At 40.2% G+C, this 26036-nt stretch overlaps 1 protein-coding gene across 1 annotated transcript; it reads left to right on the forward strand.

Annotated features, from left to right (window-relative positions):
- The first annotated feature begins 3084 nt into the window (after positions 1-3084).
- Positions 3085-20811, forward strand: LOC106553221 (uncharacterized). The gene is made up of 13 exons (XM_014071684.2): positions 3085-3156; positions 3689-3773; positions 4489-4564; positions 5437-5464; positions 7201-7341; positions 7759-7890; positions 9610-9757; positions 11670-11719; positions 12223-12273; positions 16143-16222; positions 16312-16449; positions 18821-18940; positions 20590-20811. Exons 1-13 carry the CDS (start codon positions 3115-3117, stop codon positions 20747-20749), a joined length of 1251 nt encoding a protein of 416 aa, XP_013927159.2. The 5' UTR covers positions 3085-3114; the 3' UTR covers positions 20750-20811.
- Positions 20812-26036: the final 5225 nt, after the last annotated feature.

The raw sequence follows: 26036 nt of genomic DNA on the forward strand, positions 1-26036 counted from the left end.
ATTCACTTGCCTTTCCTACCAGTTTGCAACTGTGAGTGCACATGCCTCATCTGCACATGCGCATGACCTTCTGCACATGCACAGTGCTGGCGCATTAGGTCGGGGCAGATGGGCAGAACCTCCTACAGCCACCACTACTGGTTTGCCCAAACCTGACAGAACTGGCTGAACCCCACCTCTGATAGTGTCATGCTTGGATAGCTGTGTGAAAAAGAGAATGGAAGAATCTTGTGGCATATCCACAATGCAAACTCGCAATACTTTTCTTCCTCCAGTTGGTAGCCTCTGGAATATGTTTGAACTATAATTCCCAACATTCTTAGCATGTTGGGATTTGTAGTCCCTCTCGAGCTGAACCAAGAATAGAGTCAAAAAAATTTGATTTCCAAATCATAGGTAACTGTACTGAGCAATAAACATACTCAATGGCATGTCTTGTTTTTACCGGTAATTGATAAATTTTACCATTAGTATTCCACTGCACTCAATTCCTTGCTTATTCTTTCCACTCAGTTCTGAGCCTTCCCCAGCAGATGGCCTTGTAGATTTTTAAAAATTCTTTTTCCTCCTTCCTGAATTAGACAAGAGAGTCAGCTTGGGAAGCTGTTAGCAGGGTTAAAATGTGATGATTTTCTGTGATTCTGTGACTCACAGATTTTGGGGGAATACATTTACAGGGAGTTCCCTTCAGTTTATTTACCAGGGAGGCAAAAGGCACAGCAGACTGCAGTGTTGGCTGCCAGCCTGATCCAGCAAAGAGAATGGCAGGCTTCTGCAGAGGTAAAATAGCTGATTCCATGCCAAGCGGTGCCTGTGGAGATGGTGAGGCTTAGGCGGGAAAGAAGGATTGAAGGATGCCTACTGCACTCCATATGATTAGATCACACTGCAGAAGAGGGTTCAGTCAGAAGCAGCTCCCTCTGACCACACACCCTGCCAGATATTCCAAGGTTATCCCTCCTGGAGTGACAATCTTCATACAATTTTCACTTCCACACTCAACTGGGGAACTGGTCGCTCACTTCATTAAGGAGCCTGTCTCCTTGCTGGTCAAGCTTCATAGTAATTAATCAAGCCTAATTATCCTTTCAGCAGAGAAATGCAGATACAGCATCTGGGAGATCTGGATGGACCTGTGCTGTCTTTGGATGCCGGTAAGCAGCTTGGGCATGGATTGGATGGAGTAACGACCAGCCTTGGGGTAGGGAAGGGGGCTGTCTCCTAATTTGATGGGGTGCTAGCCTTATGTGATCTATTAAGATTAATCAGAGCTTGGTATCGTTAGTGGCTGGTAGGTCTTCACTACACAAAGTTAGCAGCTTTCAACAGATGTAACTATCTTAAAGAGAGCAAATGCCCCTGCATCTAATGGAACAGTCACAAGTCTAGGACTTAGAGAACCCTTCTGGCTCCTATTAAAAGGGAGAAAGAACACAACCCACTCTGGCTCCCACATTTTCTTTTCATTCTTATTTCCTTCTATTCTGGCCTATCACTGGAACATTTCTCAGTTGCAACAGATCCAGTATAATGCCACAATCTATTCTGGATGCAGTGGCTGTTTTTTCTCTGCCACTTTAACAACAGCACCCCTCCTTGTTTATTCCTCTGCCCCGTGTACAGCATGTTCATTTATTTATTTTAGTTAGTTAGTTTGTCAAACATGTACAAGATAACAGATATAAGTATAAACATGGGGGTGAACAAAGGAAATGAGTACAATTAAATGGAGACAGTAGGACAGGGATGGAAGGCACGTTGGTGCTCTTATGCACGCCTCCTTTACGGACCTTTTAGGAATGGGGTGAGGTCCACGGTAGACAGTTTGAGGTTGAAGCTGTGGGGGTTTGAGGATTTAACAATGGAGTCAGGTAGAGCATTCCAGGCGTTGACCACTCTGTTGCTGAAGTCATATTTTCTACAATAGAGTTTTGAGCGGTTTACCTTGAGTTTGTATCTATTGTTTGCCCATGTATTATTGAGGTTGAAGCTGAAGTAATCGTTGAGAGTTGGATGTTGTAGCACACAATTTTATGTACTATGCTTAGGCATTAGATTCACACCAGAAGGCCTTGCTCTGATCACTTGGCTAAAACTGATTTGGACATTCTCCATGCTAGATGGAAGGTTATGTCATTGCTTTGAGCTAGGCTAAGTCAGGAAACAGAGACCAAAAGGATCCCAGGAAAGCTACTTTATCACAGTAGGATTTAATAACAGAACCTTGAAAACTTGTCAGCGTTTCTCTCTGTCCCATCTTATACCAAATGAAACTAAGACAGGGTTATTGTAAGTCTCTTTCTCATGCTTTCCACTTTATCAGGACTGAATTGTAATTTGCCTTCCCTTCAAGGCTCATCTGTTCCTTCACCAAGGTCATCTCTGTATTCCTCTACAGCAGGGGTGTCCAATCATGCCAATCTTAAGACTTGTGGACTTCAAATCCCAGAATTCCCCAGTTTTAAAATTGCCACGGTTGGTTACCCCTGCAAATAGAGTTTCACAAGTGGTGCTACAAAGTTACTGCTGTTTCAATATGTCTTTGCTTCAAATAAAAATATTTTGTGGATTCAATATATTTATCTGTCAGTTGTGTGATTACTCTTCTGTGATCAAGTCTCAAGAACACTATGCTGCCATCTCTGCAACAGGTGGAATTTCTGGGAGCCCAGACCCCAACTTCAAAAAAATGTTTCAAAAACATTAGATAGGAGATAGCTGAACTAAGATTTTCTACTTGCTTTAGAATACATGTATTGTCAGCCTATTCTCCCATCATCATTGTCAATTCTCTGAACAAAGGCCCAAAGTACTCTGATAACTCATCTTCGACTTGCATATTAGAACTCATATTGTTCCTTCTGGAAGGAACCCACTTAGCAAGGAGAAATGTCAGGACCTGCTACTTCTCCCATTTTCTATTCTGAGTCCTCTAGCATCCAGATCTTGTTCCTAAGATGCCCAAAATGATGATGCCAATCCTGTTGCCAAATTTTGGGTTTAGGTTGAATGGGAAATTTTCTCATGAACACAATAGATGCAAGAAGAGAAGAGTATGTTTCTGTATTTGTTCCTTCAGAAACAACGGCCACTTCAGAAGGAGAATCAGAAAGAATGGTGAATGAAAGAAGCCAAAACTCTGATGGCAAAGCCAAAGTAAGTAAGACTGGAATGGTTTTACAATTGCTGCCTTTTTTCAAGAAGGGCTTCCCAGTTTTTAGTGCTAGGAATTGATCAGGCCCCGAATGGCTTAGCTTTGGCTTTAGAACTGTATGCATTGTCATCAGAGTATTTTCCAAAACATGTTCCTTCAGTTCGGTATCTTGGAGATGGGCTGACTGGGCATTCTGAGAGTCGTAATCCAAGATGTATATAGAGAATACCAGGGTGGAGAAAACTTTATTGGAACATATTATTCAATTAGAATCTCTTTTACTTTAATGTAACATGATGTGAGGCTTGAAACAAATATACCAATGTTCTAAATGAAAGAAGTATGAAGGAAGGTTTTCTCTTCAGCTGGTGTTATTCATATAACAGCCCACTCTGCTGTGTATAGTTGGGGTGGTATCATGGTACTTCTTTCCAAGTTAACTCTATTTCCCTAAGAGGATCTAATCCATGTTGAGGAATGAATGTGTGTGTAGATTTCTGTTACTTGGTTGTAACTACACTAGTTCCTTTGCAGCTTTCTGTGGTGGGATCCCAAGAGCTGGCAAAGAGGAGCAGAGTCCAAGCAGTGTGTTTCAAAGATAGTGGTGACAGCTACGAAGGTTGGTCAATGAGTGCTAGATTTATCTTGTGTTCTCCTTTCTTTGCATTGTTGCCCTTCCATATGGTCCAAATTTTCTCCCCCCCTCCTTATTTTTATTTCATATTCAAATATCTTTCAGAATTCACCACCCTCCATTTGTTTTCTACAGTTCCCTACCTTTCATTTTGTTTCTTCCAATTTTGTTTTCCCTTTTGTATATCTATTTAATTTATGCTCCTAACCTTCCAGGAATTACTAGTTGACTTCCTTTTCTTCCCCAATTCCAATTTTTCCATCTCCAAAAGATTAGCATTTTCTCCATTTTTATAGTCATCAGGAATTTTCTTCAAGCGTGCATCTCTAGAATTATGAGTGCTGCAATATATTGAAATTTCTATTGAAATAAGCAAACCCCATATTCATGTTCTGAGACTGTGTAGAATGACTATTTAGCCTAGAAAAAAGGATCCAGTTTAATGCCCTATCTGAATGATATCTACTGTAATCTGTGTAAAAACAAATGGCCACGAACTGTTAAGGCAAATTGTTTTATCAGGAATGTAACTTACATTTCAAGTGCTTTTGAACAGTCTGCAGTTACTGGCCTGCCATACCTTTGCAATAAAATTTTTGGCAAAATAATCTCAAGGGATGACTAAATGTCTTTATTTTTTTTCTAATCTGTTCCTAATTTGTGTTGTTTCCACTTTATTTGTTAAACTTTTCTTATCTAGAATCAGATTCTTCTGAAGATGAATTGAACACTTCACAAGTGGAGGTTTCTGTGCTTCAGAGGCTGGGCCTGCATAGGTAAGAGCCGTCCACATGTCTGACAGAACTCTTTCATAGGCCTTCTTGCTTACCTGTTGTTGTTTTTTTGTGAGTGGGGAAAGCTCTCTAAAATAAGCCAGTAATTCCTAGATGGCTTTAAAAAGGCCTTAAAATCCAAACAAACACAATTGAACTCCAATAATTGTGGGATGCAGTGGCTCAATGGGTAAGATGCTGAGCTTGTTGATCAGAAAGGTCGGCAGTTCAGCGGTTTGAACCCCTAGCACCGCATAATGGAGTGAGCTCCCCTTACTTGTCCCAGCTTTTACCAACATAGCAGTTCAAAAGCATGTAAAAATGCAAGTAGAAAAAATAGGGACAACCTTTCATGGGAAGATAACAGTGTTCTATGCACCTTAAATGTTTAGTCATGCTGGCGAAATGATCATGGAGACGTCTTTGGACAGCGCTGGCTCTTCGGCTTTGAAACAGATATGAGCACTGCCCACTAGAGTTGGGAACAACTAGCACATATGTGCAAGGGGGACTTTTACCTTTACCTTTAATTGCTTGTACCAACCTTAGCAACAACATTACTGAAATCAGTATCAATTATTATAAATAATCTTTCCATATCATTTACAAGGTATTTCCCCTTGTATATTTGAGTTACGTCTTGCACTTAACATCCCTCTGAACTATACCAATCTGAATATGTTTGCTCACAGGTTCTGTAAATCAGAGATCAAGGTTGCAATAGTGGGGGATGTCTTTATGCATTCTCTCCAGCTTCATGGGTGAAGTTATTCAGGTTGGAAGCTACAGAACCTTTCCTCTGCTAAGTTGTTTGACCTTTGCCAGATCAGATATTAGTAATATCTACTGTGTATGATTTTGTATTTTCCTTGCAGGGCATCTCTGACAGAGCAAGATGTGGAGGTAAGTGTTGTCCATGCAGCTGAATTCTTTCTAATTCATAGCATATTAGCTTTTTCAGAAGATATTCTGATGCTTATTGAGATAGATGTTCTAAAATAATTGGCTTCTTGTCTTTTTCTAACCTGTAGAACATTATTTGTTCTGAGGCTCAACTACATCTATCTACTACAGTATTGACTCAGGGGTGGGCTACTACAGGTTCACCCAGGTTCAGGAGAACTTGTAGCTAACATTATGGGCAGTTCAGAGAACCTCCAAATCTCATCCCTCGCCCTGCCCTGCCCACCTTGCCCCTCCCACCCTGCCCCACCTCTCCCAGGACTTTGCACACGGCCCATTTTGGATGCAAGATAAGTGCAGGGCCCGTGCAGAGGCTCCGGGAGGAGGGAAATGAGCTTTCTGGAAGTTTCAGAAAGCCAGAAACAGGCCTGTTTCTGGCCTCTGGAGTGCCTCCGGAGCACAGGAGAGGCAGTTTTTGCCCTCAAGGAAAGCCTCTGGAGTCTGGGAAAGGTGAAAATGCCCACCCCCTCCTGTGGTGGAGGAGGCCAACTAGGCTATGCCCACCCAGCAACTGGGCAGAGAACCTCTTGCTGTAAGTTTTGAAGCCCACCCCCGAGTATTGTCCTTAGTGATGAACATTTTCCTTCATCAAAGATGTTTGCATAATTGTAGCCTTAAGTTCAACTTCCATAATAACATTGGCTGGGTTGGCAAATTTTCTATGTACCAGAGGACTCAAGTGATTTATATTCCTTTTTCATTGCATTACAGTGTCACTAGAAAGCATACAATGGATAAATGCATGTGACACTAGACATTTTTCAGCAGGGAAATGAAACATTTGTATTTCAATTTCCCAACAACGAAACAATAATACGTTATTGCTTGGGAGGCACCACTGTTTTCTTAGTTAAAGGATATGAGTCCTGGGAAACTGTCTGAAACAATTAATATAATTTAAGATGACCAGGTCATCATGAAAGGTGACATTTCATATCAGTGTCTTTTAGTCAGTCAAAGTTCCTGGCAAACTGCCCAAACAGGTCCATGCAGTTTTTGGGGCAACGTCTATGGAGATTCAGGTCATGATTGCCCCAAATGTTCTTTTTCCTCCTCAAAGGGTAACTAGACCTTCTTGGTTCTTTTCCTTTGAAAACATTTTGTTTCTCAACCAAGAACTGAAGAATCTTCTTGGATGAGAAGCTAAACATGTTCAAAGGAGAAAAACCAAGGAAGTCCAGTTGTCTTATGAAAAAAAAAGGGGGGCGTTGGGTTTTTGGGACAACATTTTCAGAAGTGATTTGCATTGCCTTCTTCCTAATATTGAAAAAGAATGGCCCACAACTGGACTTTGTGCCAAAGACAGAACTGGACCTCGCATCTCAAAGCTGAGAGCCTTTGACCATTATAGCAACTGGTTTCTGTCTTTCTGTTACAGCATGGATGAATTTCATGCTAGTTTAACACAGAAATACAAATACATAGATACATATGCACAACATCTTGACTTTCTCTTGAAACTTGATTGCTGATAAGAAATTGATAAAAGTCCAAATATTTTACACTATCTTTTCTGTTTCCTAGAGAAAATTAGAACATTTGACTTAGGGTCTATTCATTAATAGTTTCCCCCAAAGGATTTTGAAAAATATGGAATGTGATTGATCAATCATATTCCATTAATCAATATTATTCCATCAGTAGTAGAATTTGGATGATCTTTCTTTTTTTGGCAGGCAGCTTTTGCGCATTTAGCCTTGGCTTTACGCTGCGATATGTTTACCCTGAGACAGCGAGTACAGATAGAAGAACGAGCCCGGAACACAGCAGAAGAGAATATTCAAGAAGAGTTGGCAGAATGTCAGGCAGTGTTGCAGGCAAGTGAAGTAATTTTCTGGAGTCTTTTGATCATTTCTTTTGCATTCTAAAGGATGGTAATTTAGAGCCATCAATAGCATTGGGCTTCCAAAATCTCAAAAGGGAGAGGACCAGCAGAGATTGAGATGGATTCAGACATTGCATTTTTCCTATCCTTTTCATTAACGGCTAAACCATAAATAGAATGCCTTTCTGATTTTATCGTGACCCATGTGCAGTTAAAACAATGTGTTACTATCATTGAGCAAGTTGCACATAAAGGTTTCTGAAGGAAATTGGGCCAATTTTTCTTGCATTGCATTGCATGTATAATGAATTGATCCAGTCCTGAGAATTGTCTTATTTATGAAGTCTAGTGAATAAGTCCAATTAGTCATTATTTCAGTTCATTCAGAATGTCTGTTTTATTCCTCCAGAAGTTGGATCAGGCCTCTTCGGACCCCAGGCATAAGGAACTGGTTGAACATTTACAGAACAGCCTAGCAATTCTGACAAGGACAATTGAAAGGGCAGCAGGTGCTGCAGAGAAATTAGGAGCTGTCCATCAGGTAACACTGTAGTTTTATTATTTCTGTTATTTAAACTCTGAATTATTGGAAAGGTGAGTAGATTGCTACTGATATCAACAACTACCATCTTATGGGATTATGGGCTACTTGGGGTAGCCTGACAACTTAACATATGGCCTTGAGCCTTTGTGTCTGACACCAGGTTAGATATATGTGTAGTCCTTGACCCATGACTACAATTGTCATTGTTTTAAGTTATACATTTATATTGGGGGTGAACAGAGTTGGTTCTGGGTATCATTCATATTAATCCAATTCACAATAACAATATTAGTAATCTCAACCACAATTTTCACTGTTAAACAAGGCAGTTATTAAGTAAGTCATGCCCAATTGTGACCTTTTTCTGCCATGTTCTTAAGCAAATCACTAGTTTTATTGTTAAATAAGTTATGCAGTTGTTGAGTGAATCAACCTCCCCCCATTTACTTCGCCTGTTCGAAGCTGGATAGGAAAGTCACAGATGGCTATCACATGATGCTGGGACACTGAAAGCATTGTAAATTCATGCTGGTTTCCAAGTACCCAAATTTTGATCATATGACCATGGGTGATAAGTGCAAGGACCAGTTGTAGTTCACTTTTTCGATGCCATTGTAACTTTGAATTTGGTAACTAAAATTGGTTGTAAGTTGAGGACTATCTGTAATTAATCATGGAGAAATTAGGTTTAGATGGTTACTAGGAGTTGTAAATAACTTTTTGGCATATAATAAAAAAGGGGGGGAGATCCCTGGTACAAAATGGGAAATGTTAGGATGAGCTTGAGATAAAACAAGTAAAAAACAGTGTTAGTTGGCAAACTCTATACATTTAATCAGGATTTCTTAAGGGTAGTTTTATTTTTATTAAAAATTTGCAAAATCATGGAATCTGTTCTAGTATGTTGGTAGCACAGGGAACAGTTCAGGAAAGAAGTGAAATAATTGGCTTTAATTATATTAAAACACAGTTTTAATATATTTGATAATAAGGAGCATTTGTAGAAGGTTAGAATCTTAGAATCCTGCTCACATATTTTTTATGTAATGGTGTTACATGTAGGAAAATAATAACCCAATTTGCATATAACTTAGCCACTGGATATTTTTATATGATAGGTAACATTTGAAACCAAATTAGATGAAATAAAATTGAACAGAGAATCTAATGCTGTCCCAGGACTAGGAAGTCTCCAATGCAAAACTTGGTCCTGTATTCATTCTCCTTAAATGATTTTAGGCAAGTCACCATCACTCTGCTTCCTGCAATATGCCTTTATATGGCAGACTTAGCAAAATGTAGCATAGTGAGCCTCTGGAAAATACTATAAAAGGTAAAAAATATCATTTGAGAAGCTTAATTGCTATGTGATTCATGTCACTTTCTTATATCAATATAAAAGTGCTTTGCTGCTGTCGTCTTTCACTAACCAGGTTTGATCTCCCTTAAAGTCTAAAAATCAGCCATCCAGCAAGGCATGGAAATCCATCCCAATGCAAAATATTAGTCATAAGGTTCATGGGCTCAATTAATCATTGACTATCCTACGGCGATGGTCATTACTCAATGAAGGATCTGCACAATTCGAAAAATATAGGGTTGAAGCAGGCAAACCTGTTCACTGATATCCTTGAAGAAGGTTGGGCTGGCTTGGTCATAGTTTCCTTTATTACTCCCCTCCTTGGATTCATTCACACCTTCCTGTCCTTCCTGCAGGAGGCCCGCATGAGTCGAGCTGCAGAACTGATGGTGCAACATGTGGAGAACCTCAAACGGCATCACCTGAGGGAGCATGCAGAGTTAGAGGATATGAAGAGGCTGATCCAGCAGAATTCCCGAAACTGGCAGTTAACTGAAAACAAGGGTAAGATTGGGTCTCTGGGCATCCTGAGGCCCCAGGCCCACATGAGGCCCCAATCTGTTTCTTGGAACCCTATTTTGAAGCATGAAACAATTTAATACAATGCCTACTATCTTTCATTATTAAGCATCCACTGTGTCTATCCTCAAAGTTGTCCACTTTGTGACTAGGAATTGTTCTCCTGGCTCCTTAGAAAAAAAGCCTGGGATGGAAATATAAGACAATGAAACAGCTGGTGTGTACAGAGGAATAAATGTTTGGTGTAAGAGTAGCACTTATGAACACTTGCTTGAATTCTCAGGAGAAGTGTGGAAAATATTTGTTTTTATCTGTTTCAGGCTTCATATCATTAAAAAAAAACCCAAATGAGTTAGAAGAATCCTTGTTTCTTAATCATATATCAACAGGTTCCACAATGGTGAAAAGCTTTGTATTGAACCACCTGTATTTTAAATAAGTGGGAGGGTTGTTTTTTTTTTTAAAAAAAGTCCAACCCTTTTCTAGTTCTGCTCTCACAACTGAAAATCAGAGGTGTTAATGAGCGAAGTGTGTCCAGTAGGTCAAAACATCACTGAAGACTGTTCAGTAGAAGTTCTGCCTCTTTGCTAATTCATGGCTTGTGTGGTCATGGTTGCCACCTTGACTTTGTGGAAACCTCCCACCTCACAGAGATCTCTGAGAAAATCTATGCATTATCTGCAGGAGCCAAGCTGTTTCTTAATTGACTTGAAGGTCTCTTTAATGTGGTAGTCCATCTGAGAGGGAAAATATTAAGAAGGTTTGTTTAGCTCTGACCTGTTTTCCCTTGGAAAGAAGCTTTCCTACCTCTTAAAGTTATGCAAGCTGATTAAAGGATTTTGAAACCAAGCCCTGACATATGCCCATATTTCACCTTGTAGGGGAAATGGGCCACGTAGAAATTTAATAAATGAAAATAAATATGTGTCTCCTATCAATGAAACAAATAAAGGATCAAAACTTAAGCATCAAGAAAGAGCTCTAGCAATTAGAACATTCTGATGGAGTTTCACCTTTTTGTGTGTGCTACAGAATGAATATAGTATTCGCTTTGGCAATAATTTCTGCCTTTGGTTGATTGATAATTTCTCCTTTAACTTAGCTACAAAGAAGCAGCTTTTCTACAGGAATGCAGCAAGAGAGGGAAGGGCTAAATAAATCCTAACCATTTGATTTTTCTCTCGCTCTTTCCCAAGCTGATGCAATTACATTTTTTGAATGCATTTCATGTAGTCTTACGTCTAGAATTGTTTTTATATAGCTCTGTCAATGAGGAGCATGAAAAGACAAAAAAACACACTTCAGTTGATTTCCCCAGTGTAATTAATATTTATGTCACACACATGAACCATACAAAAGTTAGTTTCAAATAATTTTACTGGCAAGCTACCCTGAGAGACATTCCCAAACCAATCTTTTCAAGATTTTTGTCTTGGGCCTGCCTCTTAGTTTGGCTAATGAGGACTCTAAATACTGATATTCCTTCCATGTTTTTCACAAGTGCCATTCTTGACATTATCAAATAACAGTCTGTTCAACATACAAAAGCTCCCTTTGTCCCACATTATAAAATAAGCATTTTCTAATTATCCAGATTCAGTAATCACGACTATCCATTTCAGAAATTTTTTTAAGGTTGCCTTAAGACACTAGTTTGCTGTGAGTGAATTATGCAGCATTATTATATGCCCCTTATTGACCCAACTGGAACATAATCTACTGAGGAATGTCAAATCATATTCAATCTACCTGATTTTCTAGGGTTTTATACACTGAAGTTTCCCAACTCTTCCTGAAGATACCACAGGTGGAATCCAGCACATGTTTGAATTGAAAAACATGTAGTTGAGCTCTGAGTTATGGTCCTTCCCATTAAAAAAATATTTTTGTCTCATAGATGATGGTGAGCAGAAACTGAAATATCCCTTAGCGCGATTTTTTCAGCAGGTAAGGAAGATTAGGGTTGTGGGTAGGGAATAGTTCTCAGCTGCTTCTATGGAGAATCATTGCTTTAGAAGAGATGGTGGCAGGATTACCAAAGGCAGCTAGCCCAGTCATTGAGCTTCATCACCTCCAGAGAAAGAAAGCTGAAATTATTGTCCTGTAGTTCAGCAGGGCCAAGCTTGGTCTTTCAACTCTTGATGAGCTCAAGGATCTCATTGTATTTCATCTCCACATTTATTGCTTAGTTTTGACTATAGGTATTGGGTGAAACCATGCACTGTGATTTGTAAACCAGAGTTTAGAGAGATTCAGATATGTGCATGTTTATATTAAACTGTGATTACGCAGTAATCTAGCATGGTTTGTGAACTCTATCATATTGTCCCTGGAAAATGAACTGTTACAGATTGAGGAAAAGAGACAGGTATAGCCTTAAGGGAAATATCATCCCCGTAACAGCCAATCCCAAACTTTAGGCATGCTAATCAAACTTCTTTGCATTCCAGGGCTCAGCTCGGCGTCGAGTCAGCATTGCAGTTGTACCCAGGCAGCTAACGGTAAGGAATCCCTTCTATTACTATGGTTCTTTTGCAAGAATATAACTTGCTGAGTGCACTACATCTCCCTTACCATTTGACCTTCATTCTCTCTTTGTAAGCCAGTTCTGAATTCATTTACAGTCTAGGCCAAAGTTAGAAAATTTGCTAGTAACATAATCTCATTGTCTCCAGACATTGTTCTAGTTCCATGCTGAGGGTAATGTTAAACTAAGTAGGTCAGATTTCTCTAATTTGGTATCCTTAAACATTAGGCTTTTCAATTTTGAAACTGTGTGAACTGGTGGAATCAAGTCCAGCACACTTGGAGGCACCAGATTGGGAAAATTTGATAGGTGGTATTATCTGTTGACTACATGCTTTCTTCAGGTATCATGCCTCCTACTGGATGCCCCCATCCCTAATCAAGATTAGCTTTATTAAAGGTTCTCAAGTGGTCTTCTAGAATCAGGGGTGTCATGCGCAGGCCACGCCCACCACAGCTCCGCGAAGGGAAAAAAATCATAATATGTCACAGCAACATGACACATCAAGTTTGATACTTGTGTTCTAGATGATGAGCATGCTTGTCATGATTCCAAGGGATCAGTGATACACTGTTCAAGAATGGTTTCCTGTATTGGAACTGCAGCTATTAAGTTTCTTCTCTCCTCAACCTTATTAAACTTCAGATAGCATCAGGGTTTTGTTTTTTTAGTTAAGTAACTCAAAGGCCTCAGCATCTGCAAAAGTGATAAAAGTAAACCACAAAAAGAAGCACCTTTCTACTGCCTTTTAGTCTACATGGTTGTTTTTTTTTCATTCCCCGTAGGATCTATATTTATGTGATTAATTACTTTCATCTGTGCAACTTGTGGACTTCTGTTAAAGTTCATCCTTATGGAAAAAAACATGTGTTGTGCCAAGTTCCTACTTTTCCTTCCGGCTACCAAATAATCACAGTTGATGTTCAACAGTTGCATGCATCTTTTGACTTTATTCAGCACTCTGGATATGGCAGGTTCATCCTTCATCGGATCTCAAGCCCAGACATATTAAAATATCTATTAGCAGCCAGAAATGCTCAAACTTTGGGCAACTTGGATTGCTTATTCAACCATAACCATCTTTTTATATCCTAGTGTCCCAAGGAAGCCAGGGAATGCCTACATAAAATTAGTTTAATATGATGCTGAAAGCCTCAGTTTCCTTTCTGTAGCTTTATCGCTCTATTTAATTATTAGTTTTGTCCCTGTCATGTCATGCTGGCCACGTGACCATGGAATCATCTTCAGACATCATTGGCTCAATGGCTTACAGAAATGTAAAAACCTGCAGGGACACTTTTACCTTTTTTTGGTCCTGTCATTTCATTGACAATGGGAAGAAGTTTCCCCCTTTGTAACAAAAGGATCTTCAGCCAAGAATCATCCATGCTGTCAAACTTTTGAAGGTCAAGTCAGGAAATAAATTCCACATAAACAACTGAAAGTCTACTTGATTGTTACCAGGTATAATTAAGGAGTCTTGAAAGCCAGGTAGAGATTCTTTCTTCCACCCCTTGAATCTGGAGTTTCATTCCTACTTCTTTCTCCCTTTAAAGGCTAAGATCATGTTTATGTAACAGCTGTTGCATAGCTTCTTCAAGGCCACCTCCATACTCCTCTTCTCCACCTTGAGGAGTTAGCAAGTAGTCTTGGGCAGTGGTACTCAAAGTTTGGGCTAGAGAAACCTAGAAGTCCCTGAGATTTTTTTCAAGGGAAGGCATGAAGTGAAACAAATACTCTACATTTTCTCAGTTTTAATTTCTAATACAGCAAATATTGACAGATATTTTCCACATAAACCAAAGCTGTTGGGGCTCTCAATCATTTTTAATTATGTAAAGGGGTCCCGAGATAAAAATATTTGAGAACCACTGTCATAGGGAACTTGGGAAGGCTTTCAGTTGCTCATATTTTCCAGCTTTACCCCATGAGGACAAGAACATTACATTAAAATGCTCATTCTTGAAATTGCTTTAAACCATACAAGAGATGATACTATGATGGGAGTACTACAGAATGGCAAGCCAGCCACAACTTCTTTCCCACATTTCTGTTGTATTCAAAAGCAATACATGGAATGTAACCAAGGAGAGAAGCAACCTAGAACTAAGGAGAAATTTCCTAACAGTGAGAACAATTAATCAGTGGAACAGCTTGCCTCCAGAGGCTGTAGATGCTCCAACACTGGAGGTTTTTAAGAAGAGATTGGATAATAATTTGTCTGAAATGGTATAGGGCTATGATGGCCAACCTATGGCATGCATGCCGAAAGTGGCAGGCAGAGCCATCTCTCTGGGCACATGAGCTGTTGCCCATTGGTCTTCCGGGTTCTGGTGCGCTGGCCAGCTGGTCTCCACGTGTGCGGGAACCAGTGGTGGGTTTCATTTTTTTTACAACCTCTTCTGTAGGTGTGGCCTGCTTTGTGGGAGTGGCTTGCTGGCCATGTGACTGGGTGGATGGTGAAACTCACTTAACAACGCTCTTGCTTAGCAACCAAAATGTTGGCTCAGAAACTGGCATTTGAAGCACACAAGTCTTAAAGCTGTCAAGTTACAAGACCCTTGCACCCCTAACCCTTTAGAAAAAAAACCCAGGGGTGTTCAAACTTGACAGCTTTAAGACTTGTGGACTTCAGTTCACTGACAAATGCGCGCACGAAAAAAACGTGCCGACAAAACCGCGGCGCGAAAACCATGACATCGAAATTGCAGCCACAACAGCGCGCTGACAAGTGTGCCATCAACAAACAACGCAAAAACAAGGTAATAACCCTAACCCTTACCCTAACCCTAATCGCGCTTTTGTGGGCGCGCTTTTGTGGGTGCGCTTTTGTGGGCGCGCTTTTGTGGGCGCGCTTTTATGGGCGCGCTTTTATGGGCGCGCTTTTGTGGGCGTGCTTTTGTGGGCGCGCTTTTATGGGCGCGCTTTTGTGGGCGCGCTTTTGTGGGCGCGCTTTTGTGGGCGCGCTTTTGTGGGCGCGCTTTTGTGGGCGCGCTTTTGTGGGCGCGCTTTTGTGGGCGCGCTTTTGTGGGCGCGCTTTTGTGGGCGCGCTTTTGTGGGCGCGCTTTTGTGGGCGCGCTGTTGGCACGATTTCGACATCGTGGTTTTCTCGCCGCGGTTTTGTCAGCGCGCTTTTGTCGGGTCATGATGGCCTTCAACTCCCAGAATTCCTCCTCCAGTCATGTTGGCTCAGGAACTCTGGCATTGAAGTGTGCAAGTTTTAAAGCTGTCAAGTTACAAGACCCTTGCACCCCTAACCCTGTAGAAAAAAACCCAGGGGTGTTCAAACTTCACAGCTTTAAGACTTGTGGACTTCAAGTCCCAGAATTCCTCCTCTCGCTCTTCATCTTGATGATGTCTGGATGGGCAGGGGGAGGGAGCTGGAACCGGTTCTAAATGGCACTGTAGATTTGTGGAACCTCTTCTATAGAAGAGGTTAGAACTGGCAGGAATCCACCCCTGGTGGGAACGCTAGAAACTGGAAGAGCAGCCGCCCAGTGCACGCCCGGAAGATGACCTTCTGGTTTCTGGTGTGACCACCCGCACTAGCCATCTGGTCTTCACATACACGCCAGAAACGGTAAGACCTGGTGGTTAGCGCGTATGCAAGCACCAGAAACTGGAAAATCATCTTCCTGGCACGCACATGCACATGGGGTGGCTGCTCTTCTGGTTTCTGGCATGCATACATGTGTGTGCTCCCATTTTGACATGGTGAAAAGGTCCGCCAACACTAGTATAGGGTTTCCTGCCTGAGCAGGGAGGTGGACTAAAAGACTTCCAAGTTCCTTTTCAACTCTAATTCTGTTCTGTTATTTTGTTATCTAATTATCTCTGCATCAGTTCCATAGCTCTGAAAATGAGGAAGGCCTTAAGGGAGAAGTGGTTAAACCATCCATAGACAAAGATGAAAGTCCACAAAGGTAGGGATCATCTAACAGAAGGAGCTGAGCACTGTTTTGGCTTGGTTTATCCTTTGGTGTGATGGTTTCTCTTTGTTTCTCCACCGCAGACAGTCCCATTTCTCCCAAGAAGACCCTGCAGCGAATCACCTGATCCTGCATCCAAGCCCTTCCAGCTTCTCAAAGCAAAGTCTTCAAAGAGCAAAGAGCAGCCATTGTATCAGAGAAACAAGCCATTGTGCAGAAGGGTAAGGCATCATCCAGGCATCCTTTCTGCTAGACATGGACGGCATTTGGCCTATGAGTGGGTGGACATGGGTGGACATGCTCCAGAAGGAAGCAGCTTGGGTCCAAGAATTACATGTAGCCAGGCAGAAAGCTAAAGAAGCATTAATTTTTTTAAGGTAAAAATGTAATCCCAAATACTTAATGATGTTTCCTTTTCTGAAATTTTAACTACCTTGATTTGTTTACAACTCTTGTGGGTCTCTAGGGTTGCATTCAAGGCTTCAAAGGTAGGAAATGTTGCTCAAGGACCTCACGGTGGTTTTTTTTTAGGGATAGCCTTTTAAAATATATCTTTTTGTTTACCAGATGTAGCTATAAAAAATATTTCCATCTTAAATTTGTTATTTTATAGTCCTGTTATCTTAAGCAATCAAGAAGGCCCAGAAGCTTTCTCTTTTTTAGTTTGGTCATCAACTAGTATAGGTTGGACTCAATGGTGAGATTCAAACTTTTTTACTACTGGTTCTGTGTGCGAGGCTTGGTGGGCGTGGCAGGGGAAGGATACTGTAAAATCCCCATTTTCTCCTGATCAGTTGGGACTCAGGAGGCAGAGAATAAATGGGGGCAGGGCTGATCAGAGATGATATTTAGCGGTTCTCTGAACTACTCAAAATTTCCGCTAGCTGTTCCCCAGAACTGGTCAGAACCTGCTGAATAACACCTCTGGTTAGACTGAGAGAGAGAGTGACTAGCCCATATCTTGTCCAGTACTTTTTCTACTATAATGCACCCTGTAAGTAAAGTGGAGATATGGGTGTGTTGCATGCTTATTTCTGCCATGGGTAAAAGGGTTTCAGTATGAAGGCCTTTAATTAGGCCTTCAAAGATTAACCAAAAGAGATCTTTGGAACACTGTGGGTGTGAGTAAAGCTTTTTTTTAAAGCTTGCATCTTTTTTTTTAATCTTCTATATAAGACTGAAAAATGATGTAGACACCATCACCCCCTTTCATTCCATTGAGTCTGATTCTCAGAGACTGCCTGTACAAGTCCCTGCAGATTCCTTGTCAATATTTTTCAGAAGTGGTTTATCATTGCTTCTTTACTAGGGTTGAGGGAGAATGACTTGCCCAAAGTCATCCAGTTGGCTTTGTGCTTAAGGCAGGAGTAGAACTCATGGTCTCCCAGTTTCTAACCTGATACTTTAGCTACTACATCAAATTAGCTGTTTGTAAAGTCTCATAAAAGACATGATTGGAGTTGAAAAAGGATGCAGTTACTGCACATGATTCCTTACGTTCTGAAGCACCTCCAATTATTTTCCATTAGATATGTTTTATTAAGCATTTTAAGGAGAAATAAAGAACCAAATTGGGAACAGAGGCAAAAAGGAAGAATAAAACATTAATGAGTCAATATTTGCTAATTAGTTCAAGTAACGGAATATACTCTGTCATTTTCAAACCTAAAACCATAAAAATTGAAACCATGAAAATGTCAATAGCAATCCTCAACAGAGCATAAAGCCTAAAATATTAAGAATTGCAGTCTGAGCAAAAAAGACTTTATGTTAAAGAAACCCACATTTCAGATGTTTACAGATGTCTTTGTAATGCATCGTTCTGGTCCAAAATTGTTTCCATATTGAGTTGATTTCTGTGACAGATTCTCTGTCAGAAAAATGTTAGTTTAGCAATTAAGGTGTGCCATATCATTTTCAAAGCATAGATATCCTGTCCTGGGTATATCTCAGAGCTCTGGTTGGTTTTTTACTCTAAGTGTTTATACAAAGTTTACTTGTGTATTATTTTTCTGATGTGTGAACCAAAGAATTCCTGCCAGTGCATTGAGCTGGAATGCAATGCTGGATCAGCAAGTGATGGGGGCACTGGTAACCTAACCCTGGATTAACAAAGGCCAATATTACCTTTTTATTGTTAAAAAAATAGGTTCGGAGACAAGTGGCAGATGTTACAGATATTCATTTTATTACTCCTAAAATCATGATGCTGCTCTGATTATTTTAAAATGTGAGAAAGACATGCTTACGATATATCTTTTTATTTTAGCATAGGCATTTTTTAACAAAGTATTTCCTTGGTCTATTGAAAAGTAGGGAGGCAGAAGCCCATTCAGATATATGCAACTTCGTTTATAATGCTTGCTGTGTAAAACAAAGGCAGCTGTTTGAGACTATAAAGAAAATCAAATTAATCATTGTCTTTTGATTGACTCCACAATGGGACTCAGTGTTTAGAAGTCAGACTCAACAAAACTGTTTCAGCATTTCCTTTTGGCTTCCTTGGCCTTTTTAGTGAAGTTGTCGGTCCCAACAGTGCTATAAGTTTCTTTGGAGTTGACAATAAAGGATGCCTGCTATTATCTTTCTCAGGAGAGATTCAGAACTTAGGAGCAGAAGCCACACTAGCAAAACTCTAGAAAATGACAATGAAGGATTGGATACTGAAGAGGCAAACAAGGAATGTGAAGAATTGGAAGAAAATGCTCTGCTGTGAGTGAATATTGTCTTGTATTCTTATCACATGTGGTGGCCTCTTAGCAAGGATTTAGAAGTTTTGCCAGGGTGAGAATAGATACTAGCTCAGATGGGTTTAAAGTAGGAATGAAGGAAAAATGGACCCATGGTGAAGTTACAAACAGTAGGTCCATCAATGTTCATTGTAGTAGTCACAATGGCAATACATTGTGCATGAGTGCAAGGAACAAGTGATGTCCATGTCCTTCTTGTAACCTTCTCTGAGATATCTGAGTGCTCCTGTAGGATGCTGAAAGTATCATCTGACTTAACTGACTCCACAGGCTTCCGTGGTAACAAGGAAGTTGGAATCAGGTTTTACTTGCTAAGAATATCCTTGTTTTATATTTTAAAACCACGATTCTTGTCCTTATGATGACAAAAAAGTAAATAAAAAAGTACAGATGTGGAATTAAGCAATGTATGGATTGTTATGTAATTTTTTATTTCTTCTAAGAGATACTGAACTTGTGTTTCTTAGGCATATTTTACTTTGCATTCACGCCCATTAATAATGAAAATAGAGTCTATATATTTAGGAAATGCATATGAGTATCCAATGGAAGAGAATATTGTATATGTAGCTCAAGCTTGCACTGTGAAGTCCTTGGTGTTCCTTAAGCTTGGATGTTTGCTTTCATTTATCCAACTAGATACATAAGCAGTAGTAGTGAGCGTGGGGTTTGCTTCCTGTTTGTATACAGTAGCTTGCCCTACCAGTGTTGGACAGCATGTGGTTTTCTTCTTGGTAGTTCTTTCATCAGAGTATCATTTTATGCTTGTTTGTCTTGTGTTAATCCCTGGTTATCTGAGTTTTGGTTACCGGAGGGGATGTGTTCTGATCTCTTTTATTAACCTTCTTAGCTATTTGCTATGTCTTTTGATATGTAAATATAGTTTATTTCTGCATGTCTATTGACAGCTGATTTGTCTGAATGCTGAGCTTCCAAGAATTCCTAAAATTTATAGATTTTATTTTATAATTTAACATAGAATATAGTACTCTAACAGCCACTATGTTTGACAGATGGGCAGAAGACTAGCAGAGTGCATCCATGAACATAGCTTCAACCATAGCTTCAACTGGGAAATTGTGAGCATCTAGAGTCTAGACCAAGCTAAATCCAAAAATGCTAAGGAATCCTTGAAAGCTTGGCATTCAGACAAATCAGCCATATAAAAACAAATTGTATTTGCATACCATTCAAAATGAAAGGAAGGAAGGAAGAGAAAAAAAGAAAGAAAGAAAGAAAAAACAGATGTTTTCTCTTTCAGCAGCTATCACACACATAATCAGGGATGAATATCAAACAATCAAACACAAAACAATACCCTAATCAAGGAACTACCAAGAAGAAAACCATAACTCCCCACCGACATTGGCAGGGCAAGCTACTGTATATAAACAGGAAGTAAACCCCAAACTCAATAGCACTGATGATGTTAGCTAGTTGGGTAATGAAATATCTGCCAGCAAACAGCCAAGCTCAGAGAACACCAAGAACTCCACCTATGAATATATTTTGTGGTTTGAGCTACAGGTCTGAACTTTTCATTCTGAGATAAGATAACAGCTTTAATATTTAGTTGCACTAAATGACTGTTTTACAATGTATTCTTGGCAGGGTCAAAAAATCTAAATTGGAGATTTGCAGAGCCTGGTTTTCTATACCCATATACTACTGGGTTTCATTATGGATGTTTGTCTTGGGGATTGCTTGCCTTGTTCTAATCTGGATCCTGGAGCTGCAGAAGCAATGTTCATTTACAGCCTCTGATTGTTAGACACAGAAGGCACATAACTTTGCATCATCAGACTTATGGAAAAATAAAAACGGGAAACAATATGAATGTCTTTTTGTGATCACTGGGCCCTAAGGGCCTGAGACATCGTTCTACTCAGTCTGACCAGGCCCTAAGACATGGTCCCATCCTACTGAAATGTCCTGGAAATCCTCACAAATAGTTACGCATTTGAATGAATTCAAGTATGGAGTCTTCTGAAGGTGATATAGTTTTAGCTCGGCAAGTATAATATCTTTGCTAAGTAATAGCAACAGCACTTAGACTTATATACCGCTTTACAGTGCTTTACACCCATCTCTAAGGAGTTTACAGAGTCAGCCTATTGCCCCCAACAACCTGGATCCTCATTTTACTGACCTCAGAAGGATGGAAGGCTGAGTCAACCTTGAGCCTGGTGAAATTCGAACTGTCAAATTGCAGGCAGCTGGCAGCCAGCAGAAGTAGCCTGCAATACTGAATTCTAACCAGTGCGCCCACGTGGCTCAAGAGATACTATAATAATGGGTTAATGCTTACAACTCTTTATTAATATATTCCTATATAATGTGAATAATTGTCATTGCCTAAAAAGGGATGCTCTTGGGTTTTTAACAGGAAGGTTTTTCGTATTCAAGATGCTAGAAATATGTCATTGCATATATTACAGTCCTGGGATTAAAACAATCTTTGAAATGGAACCTCCATATGAGAGTGATACACATACACTTCTCTGTTTCTGCGCCGGTCCTGTGGAACGATCTACCTGCAGAGATCCGGACCCTTACTACTCTCCCGGCCTTCCGTAAAGCCGCCAAGACCTGGCTGTTCCGGCAGGCCTGGGGCTGTTGATTGATATCCAGCCCCGCTTAGAGGGAATGGGTGATGTGAATTTTAATATTGTATTTTTTATTTTTATTTTTTAAATTTTAAATGTTTCTTTGTCTTGTTGTGAGCCGCCCAGAGTCCCAATGGGAGTGGGCGGCATACAAATTCTATTAAACTTGGAAACTTGGAAACATCAAAGTCACAGATGAGGAAATGTGCTGAGCAACATTCCTTCCCACTAATGTGTGGCAATGACGCTCGCCCAGCACATAATGGCAATAACAATATTTGAGAAGGAGAAAAATAAACGGTTTCATTATTTGCAAACCGAAGGCTATAACCCTTTCATATTTGGAAAACTACATGAGACTGAAGCAAAGGTACATGCATAGGATTGGAGTTCAAGAATGACAGAGAGTTTTGTCTCACCTGACAAAATTCTGAATGTAACAGGGTGGGACTGAGAATGGATGCCCTTCCCATTTGACTAATGCCACAACATTTATGCTGTTAAGAATTTGGAACCATTTCTTATTTACCTGAGGAATGGATGCAAATAAAAGATGATGAAAAACCGCTGAGAGTCAACAAAGCTTATCAGAGGCATTGACTGACATATCAGCTGTAAACCAAGCACACTTTCCAGAACTGGAACTAAGCACTGGGTTTGGGGGGTGCTATAGGTTATGTTGAAATGTTAACAGCATATTCCTATGGTATGGCTATTTCTAAGCCTGGTTGGAAACCAGATTGATTATTTTTTTTTTATTACAAAACAAAAAGCCAAGACAGTTAGAATAGCTATATTGTATTTTGTTTCTATTGTGGCTGAACCTGCCTCTGGATTTGTTGAGATATAAACAACTTATCTCTGCAAATTTTGGGAATTGTCCCACTAGAGTATCAGGGTTGCTGATTGTTGCTAAGAAAATGGTGGCTTTCATCCTTGTTACAAGTGTGATTCATTACAATAAATAAATAAATAAAAATAGAAGCAAAAATATACAACTCTCAAACCCCTTCCTCTCCTGTAATGTTAGATCTACTAAAACAGATGTGATGAATGCTGTTGTTTAAATGTGGTCTCCAAGAATTAGGAGACTATAGGAATGGAAGACTAATCTTTTGATACATGCAAATATGAGATGGAAATATATACAACTGAAGTCCTGTTCCAATCTGTAGAAGCCATTTGGGCTGGAAGAAACTTCTTGAAGCTAAACCCAAGGCAGAACTGCTTTCTGCCCATTGAGGTTCTTGGTCGATTCCACTAACATCTCTCAAAGTGGTAGCTGGGGAAGCAGATCCATAACTTGGAACGTGGCTGCAGATGTGCTAGTTGAAACCCTACCTAGAGCAAAAGACCCCATCAACAATCAGCTTTGCTTTTAGGACTGTTTGATTGAACTACAGTAATGCACTCGACAAGGGTCTGTTTTTAAAGACCACTCTGGAAATATAGTTGGTACATCATCTTTGTTTGCTAACGAGAACTAGAAACTGCAAACATATTACATCTCTATTTTTGTTCCTGTGCTGATTGCCATTAGGTTCTTGAGTGCGACATAAAGGGCTGGCTATAATTATGGTTTACGGTTTACAGTTTACGGTTTATTAGGATTTGTATGCCACCCACTCTCGAGAGGCTAAGGGCAGCTTACAGATAAAAGCAGGAAGGGGGAACATATAAAAATTAAAAAGAACAGACATTAAAATTTCACAACATTCATATAGCTTAGAGTGGGGCTGGATAAATCAACAGCCCCAGGCCTGCCGGAACAGCCAGGTCTTAATTGCTTTGCGGAAGGCTGGAAGAGTAGTAAGGGTCCGGATCTCCACGGGGAGATCGTTCCATAGGGCCGGAGCAGCTACGGAGAAGGCCCTCCCCCGGGGAGTCGCCAGCCGACATTGACCGGCAGATGGAATCCGGAGGAGGCCTAGTCTGTGTGATCTTATAGGTCTCTGGGAGGTCTATAAAGCCTTATATGCCTAGGAAGCAGGGCACCTTCAGACCATCTTCTTAAACCAAAATCAATTTACCTGATATGCACTACATGGAGGAGATTGTTGGTAAAACCATGTCATTAAAATGGGTGGATGGGTGCTGAGGTTATGAAGAGGTGTTTCCTTATTTAATGGAAGAGTCCTCCAAAGAAGGTAGGCCATCTCATGTCCATGTTGAGTTTCCAGAAATGAGTCAAAACAGAGCTCTTCTAGAAATGACACAAAAATGACACAAAAATATGTCAAGGCATGCTGCACAGATGTAATATTGATCATCACTGATATCCTTTCATTTATCAAGTCCTCTTCTAAAACCATTGAACATAGTGGTTATCACCTCTGCCTTGAAATAGTCAATTCCAAAGATTAATTGTGCTGGATGAAATATTTCTGCCTTTTCTGAATCTCGTTCTATTCAGTTTCGTTGGATGATCTTTGGTTCTGGTGTTTTAACAGAAGAAGGAAATGTATGATTGTATGCTATACAATCACATGGTCTCCCCGCCAGTCATATTTTTCCAGGCTAAAGAATCCAATCCCAAATATTCTAACTTTTCTGCATAAGAATGATGTCTGAGCCTCTTGATTATTAAAACTAAAGCAACAAATAATATTGAAGAGATCAGGAGATACAGTGGTGATTTACTGTACACACACACACACACACACACACACACACACAAACATATAAATTTGGAAAAAGGTATTCTAGCTAATATATTTTTCCAACTCTACCATTGAACGTTCTTTTCAAAGCTACTTATGGTTTTGTCTGCCTGTATTCTGGCAGAATATATTCTGTAGTTTTATTACGTAAAAGTATAAATGGATATTATTCATACAGCTCGAATATCTTTTGACTATCACTTTGGAGATTTAGAAACAAACGTTTGACTCTTGAAAACATAATACAATCTCAGAAGTCAGATATTGACCAACATCAAGATTTGGAATGCAAATATTTTACATGCATAACGGTGTTTCATTTCTTGATTAGCTTAAATAATATCTTATAGAACATGTGCTTATTTTGCATGTTATAAAATTCAGTTATGTACAGTGCTATCTTTGGTTAGAGGTTTCAATTTTTTTTAACTATATGACTCAAACAAGTGCTTGAGGCTAAAGAAAAAGAATGTTGCTTCTTATGATACTAAAAATGCTAAGAAATTCTGCTTTCATCTCTTTTTCTCTTTGCTATATTGATTTTGAATTTCCTGTATTGTACTGCAGCCCATCACAATGACCACATGCATCCTAAGATTAAGCTGAACTATTTCTGGCTAGTGCCTTTAATTTTTCCTGGGAAAGAATGCTGTCAGTGCCTTGCACCCAAATGGAATCTAAATTCTAACAGTGACTAGCACTGATGATATTCAGTCATGAGTAATGAAACGTCTACAAGAAAAAAACCAAACTCAGAGAGCACCAAGTTCTATCAAGTTCTAACAGTGCGTGAAGAAGGTTTCACATATACAGGAAATGGTTTGTAATATCTATTGCTCAGTTCTCAGTATTGGGCAAGAAAGAGGGAAGTGTGGTGCATTTTGTCGCTCTGCGCGATCAGGAAGTGCAACTGTTTATTCTTTGTTCCACACGTGATCAGTTCTTTAAAACCACTTCTTTTTTATCCTGTTTATACTTCGTCTTCTTCCCTTACAGATCTCCAGATGGAGCCCGGTAAAACTAAACTATAAACCGGTTAAACGGATTAATCTTATTCAAAAGAGGAAGATCTCATTTCTTTTTCTCAAGTCAGAAATGGAATCCCGAGAGTTTTCTAAGAGTTTGAGAAACTGGGGGAGAGGGAGGCGAATGTTCATTTGAACCCCCCCTCCCCACTTCAGTATGTAGAACACAACAGAATAAGAGAGTTGGAAGGGACCTTGTAGGTCATCTAGTCCAACCCCCCACCCCGCCCAAGCGGGAGACCCTACACCAATTCTGACAGGTGACAATCCAGTCTCTTGAAAGCTTCCAGTGTTGAAGCTCCCACAGCTTCTATTTTTTACCAGTGCATTGTCCACCCTCTCCTTTTCGTTTTCAATATAATGTACTGTAGGAAGGAGGAAGCCTGAAATATTGGCTTAAGAGTCTTGGAGTTATTCTTTAATTGATTCGTTGAAATGAATAGTGTAGTGGCGATCGGGCGGTGTCTTTTAAGCACCGAGCCACGTTTTCCTGAGAGGCATCGCAACGGCGAGTCCCACTTCTCCCTCCCCCTTTTCCAACGGCTCTATCGTCGTTAAAAGGGGGGCAGCAGCCCACCTCCAAAAAAGGGTTCTTGGGGATCATCGGACGCCTCCCAGGCTCCGTCTGCTCTGCGAGAGAGCGCGATAAACCCACTCAGACCCACGGCACCAATTACGCCTTCAGGGTCCAGCCCACGTCGCTCAGGGACTTTTGAAACGCCCGGCGGCCGGGAAGCCCCGCCTTCGCGGCGATGTGGCTCCCGTTC

The sequence above is a fragment of the Thamnophis sirtalis genome, unplaced genomic scaffold, assembly GCF_051295495.1.
Source record: "Thamnophis sirtalis isolate CommonGarterSnake01/CBP01778 unplaced genomic scaffold, rThaSir2_p1.2 scaffold_7, whole genome shotgun sequence".
Lineage (NCBI taxonomy): Eukaryota > Metazoa > Chordata > Lepidosauria > Squamata > Natricidae > Thamnophis > Thamnophis sirtalis.